The following is an 8,006-nucleotide window of genomic DNA, read 5'->3' as shown; positions in this document are numbered from 1 at the left end:
AATACTGGCTATTGTTATGGTAATACATCGAGGCTGTCGAAGGAGAGATTTTCAGATACAAAAAAGGTTAGTTTAAATCAAGCAGCTGATAGGTTAGTTTATATAGAGTACTCAGGCCTAATGAGTTCAGAGGTATGTATGTATTGAGTCTGGCCCTCTTAATAGTGTTGATTCAAGTTGTAGGTACAGGTGATCACCAAGATCACCTGAGGCTTCTGAGATCATTACTGCATTATCATGTTTTGTATACAATATTTTCAGCCTCATTTAGAATGTCAGCCTTTATAAAATGCTTCCTAACATTAAGAGACCTTCTATACGTCCATCCATCCATACACACACACAAACTAGACAGCACACTTGTCATCCAAACAGTGTGCAAAGAGAAAGTACAGTAAGTATATTTTAAACACACTATGAGGATGTGGTGCTAAGCAGAAGATTTATTAATAATGTAACAACAAATGTACCAAACCCATATTAGGTGAACAGAGTGACTGATTCCCAGCATATGTTATTGCTCTTCTCTCATCTTTACCTGAAATTAGTCATTCAGAATCTGCACCTTTATTTGGAAAATAATAGTACTTGCAGAATTATAAAAATTTAATATGCTCCTAGTAAAATGAAAAATGAGAGGTTATGATATTGTCTAACACTTTCAAATGTGTTTATTAATTCATGTTTTAAATCATAAGTTTCATTCTGCAGGAGAGTCATATACAGCAATAAGCAAGTTTTAAAATATTAATGAATAAACAATATTTCTGTACTGAAATATAACATGCTTCTTTGAACAATGTACCACCAGTAATAAATCAAAACCAGCAGAAAATTGCATTTCATATTTAATACAACTTGAACTCTGCCTTTTTATAAACTATATCTTTTTTGTTTAATTGGCGTCAGTTCAGATCTAGCAGATTGCTAATAAAATTCTGGATTTCCATATTTAATGATGCATGCTCTTTATGCTGAATTTTACCAGAAAAAAAAATGTATCCTTGTATTCTTCTAATAGCTAGCATTAATAGGTGATCTTGTATCATGAAAAACAGCCCCTTTTCATTTTCCTGAAGCCTAATGTGGGTTCTCAAATAAGTCATGGGAGAGGGGGAAGCAGCGCATCCTCTCACTGACAATACTGGCAAAGCACGGCAGGCCCATGTGCTGGGCTCTTATCTCCTCACATTTGCATTTGTGTTTTCATCTGAATGTTCAACATTCTAACTTGGCATACCTTCTAACCTTCTAACTTTGCATAATACCCCTTGACCAAAGAAAGCTGTTCCTTGTGGGAGGCTTTTCATTTCATGGACTCCCAAACACAGGGGGTTTTGACATTCCTGGTGGCCCTGTGCCAAGGAATGTAGGTATATTCCATTCTTAGATCTGTGATCTTTCTCGGGAAAAGGTCATAATCAATCTGGCAGCTGCTTTTGCTGGGCTATGCTCTGAATGGGTTGTGTGCGCTAAATAGAGAACAGATGTAGAGCAGGTAACTAATCCAGAACAGCCAACAAGCAGGCAGGACTTTTCAACGCTTTCTAGACAGCATGTCTTTGCCCCAAGGAAGGGGGGATGTCTGACCACGCTTTTATCTCCCACTCCCTCCCTTGCACAATTCCCCTCCTGGAAAGCTGCCACCCCGTAAGCCCCGAAGAACAGACATGCTGAATTTTGTCTGAAGTTACTTTCCTGACTCTCACTTTTGCCATGCATAGGGGGTGCCCCTCTCCACCTACTCAAAAATCTCCTTGGTGGAGAAGCTGCAGCTCCCAAAGTTGTTGGCTCCAGTGGGAGTAAGTACTGTGGGACTGGGCCCAAAGACACTGCTACTTTCTTGTGCCTGTGGCACGTCCCCCAGACCCCCTTTCAGACCTCGTGCATTTAGCAGGATCAATTGCTGCTTGACAGCAGTTGGAAGTCTCCCATATACCGTGGAGGGGGCCAGATGGAGCATGAGCCAGTGCTGTGGGCCCGGTGTGGCCTGAGAGACAAGGCGTTATGCCTAGGTGCTCAGAATGCCAAGGGACAGAAGGGTTCCCCTCAGCTCCTTTTGCAGCCCACTGCCCTCCCCAGACCTGTGCAGCACGTACCAGACCCCTTTTCAGACCCTCTCCAATGAGTCTCCAAATACATCATTAGCGCTGGAAAGTCTGATCACGTTTACCACTGTGGAATTGTGAAGTCTGGAACTATGAAAGCTAGGGTAGTCAACATCTGAATCATTACAAGATGCCTGTGTAAGTAATTCACATTAGCAACGTACTCAGAGTATTTCCTAGTTATTCCCTGTACTGACAGACTGTGATAACATTTAGTCACCTGGAAAAGAAAAAAAAGATTTTAATAGGTTTCAGAGTAGCAGCCGTGTTAGTCTGTATTCGCAAAAAGAAAAGGAGTACTTGTGGCACCTTAGAGACTAACAAATTTGTTAGTCTCTAAGGTGCCACAAGTACTCCTTTTCTTTTTAAGATTTTAATAGTGACCAGTGATGGAGTAATTTAAAAAAAAAATTGTAGCAGACACTGCTTATCAATAAGGTATAATGTAGATAATGATAGAAATTAGAGCCAGAAAAAACTTGCAAAGTAAGGTTGTTTCATCCATACCTCCCAGACACATGTGCAAATGTCTTATGCAGTATTTTGTTCATGCTGTTTTAAAGTGATGAGTCAAGTGAAAAGGGGTCCACTTGCATATAAAGTGTGTGTGTGAGTGAGAGAGAGACAGAGGTATGTACACATATATACATGTGCACATATATATTTACATGCAGATTGGTAGCCCAGATTTGACTGAAATTAATTGATTTTAATTAGTCCGTGTTAAGAGAACTCTTAAATTTGTTGCCGCATGAGGATTTTGGCAGTCTTGAATAAATTAATCCTTTTTATTATATCAGTGACAGGGAGATGATCAAATAGCCTTTGATGCAGATTTGGGGACTTATCACCTAGTAGCACTCTGATATGCTTGAACTTTTTTTTCCATGCTGCTGCTGCTGGAGGCAAGAATGGGGCTACAAATGGCATTTGCTTCAGAACCTGCTCACATATGAAACTGGGGATTTAGCAACAAATGAAACAAGGATGTGAGGGAAACTTTGAAGAAAAGTTTCTATTTGTTGCAAAAGTAGAATTTTCTATGGCTGCGGGGAGAGAGTGACTGGCAATAAGACTCATTGTTAAATCATAGGTTTCAGAGTAGCAGCCGTGTTAGTCTGTATTCGCAAAAAGAACAGAAGTACTTGTGGCACCTTAGCGACTAACAAATTTATTTGAGCAAAAGCTTTCGTGAGCTACAGCATCCAATGAAGTGAGCTGTAGGTCACGAAAGCTTATGCTCAAATAAATTTGTTAGTCTCTAAGGTGCCACAAGTCCTCCTTTTCTTTTTTTGTTAAATCATAGAAACATAGGGCTGGAAAGGACTGATTTAGTTGGTGTTGATCCTGCTTTGAGCAGGGGGTTGGACTAGATGACATCCAACCCTAATATTCTATGATTCTATTACTGCAAGAACTCAAGTCCAGCCACTGTGCTGAGGCAGGACCAAGTTAACCTAGACCATCCCCAACGGGATTGTCTGACCTTCTTCGAAACCCCCAGTGAAGAGGATTCCACAACCCCTCTTGGAAGCCTGTTCCAACTACACCTATAGTTAGAAAGTTTTTCCTAATATCTAATTTAAATCTCCCTTGTTGCAGATTAAGCCCATTGCTTCTTGTCTGACCTTCGTTGTACTTGGAGAACAATTGATCACTGTCCTGCCATAAGGAATAGAAGCTTGAGTTTTCAGACGTGGAAGCTCATAGAGTCGGACTGTCTTGGAGGCCAGAAAGCTGCATTAAGTAGGCTGACCATCCAAACCCCCCTGATCTGAAAGATATTTGTTTGTACACTAAGGATCAAACCTCCTGTCCAAGGCCTTTAAATTAGAAGTCATAGAAGCCAGCATTGGCATCGTTCCTTGAGAGTAAGTGCATTGCAAACATCCTTTCGATGTCTTCAACCAGCTCCCTCTGACAACCAATTTGCAGCTGAAATGAATAAATGTGCACAGAGAAATGCCTGCACTGGGCTTGCTGGGTGCTGAGCAGGTCAAAGTGGTTCTGGCAGAGGTCATCAAGGCCTTCAGCTCCCCGGAGAATGCCCAATGCATGGAGGAGGCCCCGGATAATGCCTGCAATGACATGGGCAAGATGCTGCAGTTCCTGCTGCCTGTGGCCACCCAGATCCAGCAGGATGTGATCAAAGCCTATGGCTTCAGTAATGATGGAGAAGGGGTCCTGAAATTTGCCAGACTGATACAATCTTATGAGTTTCAGGATCCAGAGATTGCGAACATGTCCGGGAAGCTAAAAGCCATATTCCTGCCTCCAACGACACTGCCCCCACACTGGGCTGGGACAGGGGGTATGGGTGCCTCCTGAACTGGAATCCTCTGCTGGCCTTCCTGGTCGAGGTTGCATGACACTCAGTGTGTGACAGTTTTTGGCTAGTTGTATTCCAGGACTGCTCTCCACCGTTATCATCAATGTGCTGCAACTGGTCCGAAGAGCCACCTGCTTCCTGGAAGCTCTGCAGAAACTGGCTTCTTTGTGCATCTTTGGTTTTTGTGCTTGTGATTAAAAGCTGCTTTGAAAATGTCAAAAAAACCATCAGCCATCCCGTAGCCACGCCAAGCTCACTCCCCCCCACCCCCACACACACAGCATGGCTTTCCCTAGAGGGGCACAGAGGCGCGAAGGCCAGACGGAGTGCCTGGTCCCTTGTGCTCCGCATTGCGAGAACAGGCTCAGCCACTCACAGCGGTGCTGCCCAGTTCAGTTCGCCCGGCAGAGACACTCTGGAAGCGGTGCCCTGCATTGCTCAGTGCTGGAATACATGTCCTTTTGGCACTAGCTCCCAGAGGGGGCTAGCCTCTGCCCCTGTGCTATGAATACAAGCTGAACCGTCTCTCTTCAGCTGCTATTGTGCAGGATGGAATTATCGCTATACAGATCGCATTCCAGGGGCTTTTTGTTTATGAGCTGGAAACACCATATTTAAATGCTGTGTGGTCTTCCCCCTCCCTTCGATCACCCACCAACCCTTGCTGAGTGCCGTAGGAGCGCCTCTGTGGCATTTGTAGCTTTGCTGTAGCAGAGACATTCAGCTGATGGGCTTGTCCCACAATCTCAAACTGCCCCCCTCCCCTCACAGTCTTTCTCAATGCTAGGAGCCCTAACTGTTCTCTGACCAGCTGGCACAACCTCTGGGTCCCCCTCCCCATCTGCGCTGAGTCAGGTGTAACCAGTAGGAAAATCAAAACAGAAAATGTGGGGAAAGCATAAAATTGAATTTCAGGTCAAAATAAATCCCTGCTGGCTGTCGCATGGTGTCGTTCATTAATTAACTGTGAAAATGAACACCCCTCACTTTAATAACATGGCGCTGCGGCTGCCACAGGCTCGCCAGCCTGCTGTCCTGTCACTGCCAAGCCAGCTCCAGCCAGCTGTACAGAGCCTTGACTAGGGAACATCAGAGCATGGCCCAGGGACAGAGCCCTCAGCACCGCAGGGGGAAATGGGCCGACCCCCAGATGGCACCCTCTTTGTGTCCTGAGCTGGGGGGCACCAGTGGGCAATCTAGTGCCCTGAGGAAGGGAGAAAAGAAAACCTGTTTCTAACAGCGCAAGAAAAGCTTGAGTTAAACTGGACCCCCTCCTCCCGGGTGTGCTGGGGGCCTTTCCCCAGCAGAGGAAGAACATGAACCAAGCAGTGTTGCCTTTTAATTCGCTTCCTGGCCTGCGAAGCTCCCCAGCCCCACCCTGGCCACCATCACTCCTGGCAATAAGGACAATGTGCTGTGTGAGTCTAGATGAGGGCTGGGGGTTTGTCTTCTGCAGCTGATGCTTCCCTCCGGGTTTGAGCTTGCTGTAGGTGCACAGGAAACCGGCCCACGCTGTGCTGTCGATTAGGTGGGGAAAATGGTACGCTCTAGTCCCAAGAATGGGTGTCTGGAGCTAAGGTTCAGAGAGCTTAGGGGAGCCACATCTTCCATACAGCAACACTATTCACCAGCCACAGCTAAACACAGCACCTTTGGAAGGCATCCCACTTTACTCCTGCAAATAGCTCCCCATCTCCTGCAGGGTTTTGCTCTCTGAAGAGTGAGACCAAAGATTTCCCTGACTAGTGAGGCTGGGTAAAGACACCCACGCTACAGCACTCCGGCTGGAGCCACTTCAGAGTTACACTCCTTGTCCTTGGGGGTCTACTAGAGCCCATTGTAGGTGTGTGCTAGAAGCCAGTTCAGGCTACTCTCCTGCCCCCATTCCAGGGGAGCTCTGGGGCAAGCTTCACTTTTCATCTGCCTCTAGTGCAGGCAACAGGAGCCCCCTGCAGGCCTGACTCCAGCATTGCAGGCAACAGGAGCCCCCTGCTGGCCTGACTCCAGCATTGCAGGCAACAGGAGCCCCCTGCAGGCCTGACTCCAGCATTGCAGGCAACAGGAGCCCCCTGCTGGCCTGACTCCAGCATGCGCTTGATGGATGCCCCCGTCTGGCCTAAGACTTCTTGTCCAAAGTTGCAGAGAATGTCACTGAGCTGGCCAGTGGGCCCTGAGCAGTAGCTGTTGCCTTACTATTCCAGTCACTTTGCAAGCCAGTGGCATCTTTCCTCTGTCGCATGTCACATGCTTAGTTAGGGGCCAGGAACAAGTTTACATTATCGAGCTCTGATAAGCCAAATGGATGGAGAACATAAAACCTGCTGTAAAAATCAGGCACTGGCTGCTCAGCGCATCCCACAGCAAAGTATGCAGCACCCATTGTCCCCAAGCAAAAAGCACAGGCAACCTACTTCACAAGCACTGCCATCAAACCCCTGGCTCTGCCCTGGAAAGTCAGCCACAGTGCACAGATCCCCAGTTCTTCCTCAGCCACCTGCGAAAGCCTAACTGGATGGGAATCCTGATGTAATACGGTAATATATTATTAGACTAATAAAATACAAATATGATACAGGAATGGGAAACATATCATAACTCCTGTGTGGCTAATACAATGCAAGCAATAAATCACTCCCAGGGCTTATCCTTAACAATTGTATCAGTGCTTTGTGCATCATGTGGATAACTCTGAGCTAAGGGTTCACTTTTCTTCACAGTCCATATGGCAGTGACAATAAAGCTAATGAAATAAAATAAAATTTGCCAATCTTTGAAGAATTCCAGTCTTTAAAAAGATGCATTTTTATTAACACAAACTGAAAACATTTCCTGTTAGTTGGAGTTATTTGTATCACGGTGGCAATACATGGCATAGATATTGGCATTAGCATCTTAGATCTGACACTCCCATGTTGCATTTGCAAGACACATCAATACAAGGCAATGCTGTGAATTTCAGCCCTGGCATGTTTAATGCTAACACTGGAGCTGCAGCGCTTTTAGTTAGTCTCCAGCAGTTTAATGCTCTAGTTCACAGTGTCTGCAGTGCTTCTCCAGCTAGGCCAGTCCCATGTTTCCTCCTTGCTGGACTCCCTTGGGTTCCCTGCCTCGGCCCTTTCTGGACAGAGCATCCGTCACTGCAGCTGAGGTCAGAAACACAGTGAGCTGTGGGCCGAGAGTTTGGGATCTAACTAGCCAAAGCAGAAAAATCATTTGCTGCTTTGATTTTGGCACATAAATGTTTGTTGTGTTTTCCTTCCTGCTGTATGTGGAAAGTCTGCAACTGCTACTCAAGGCACTCTGCAAGTCGTAAACACTGCGAGGAACACTTGAACTCTCTCTCCAAGAGCTAAGTAGCTTGTAAGAGAGCTCCATGTAAACGTCCTCAAACATTTCACACTGGCTCCTGGGGCCGCTTCACAAATCCTCTTATAAGACACTCAGGGCTCCTAAGCACTTCTTCAGTGCATTACCCTGGTTGTGACCTCTTCCTCCTCCTGTATGTTACCTGAGGAACCAGCATCAACCTTCAGGGACCTCCTCTGCTGGCAATCAGACTCCTGCTGCTC

General features: G+C 45.9%; 1 protein-coding gene across 1 annotated transcript; it reads left to right on the top strand.

Annotated features, from left to right (window-relative positions):
* The first annotated feature begins 4,055 nt into the window (after positions 1–4,055).
* On the top strand, positions 4,056–4,661 carry LOC119844344 (protein C10-like). The gene has a single exon (XM_043498617.1). The coding sequence runs from the start codon at positions 4,071–4,073 to the stop codon at positions 4,434–4,436; it is 366 nt and encodes a 121-aa protein (XP_043354552.1). The 5' UTR covers positions 4,056–4,070; the 3' UTR covers positions 4,437–4,661.
* Positions 4,662–8,006: the final 3,345 nt, after the last annotated feature.

This window comes from Dermochelys coriacea, chromosome 16 (genome assembly GCF_009764565.3).
Source record: "Dermochelys coriacea isolate rDerCor1 chromosome 16, rDerCor1.pri.v4, whole genome shotgun sequence".
Taxonomy (NCBI): Eukaryota; Metazoa; Chordata; order Testudines; family Dermochelyidae; genus Dermochelys; species Dermochelys coriacea.
The sequence above is the reverse complement of the archived record's forward strand: the minus strand, read 5'-3'. Positions and strand labels throughout refer to the sequence as shown.

What these genes read in the sequence shown, in the direction of transcription:
- LOC119844344 (XM_043498617.1), top strand. Translation starts at nt 4,071, where the DNA reads ATGCCTGCACTGGGCTTGCTGGGTGCTGAGCAGGTCAAAGTGGTTCTG.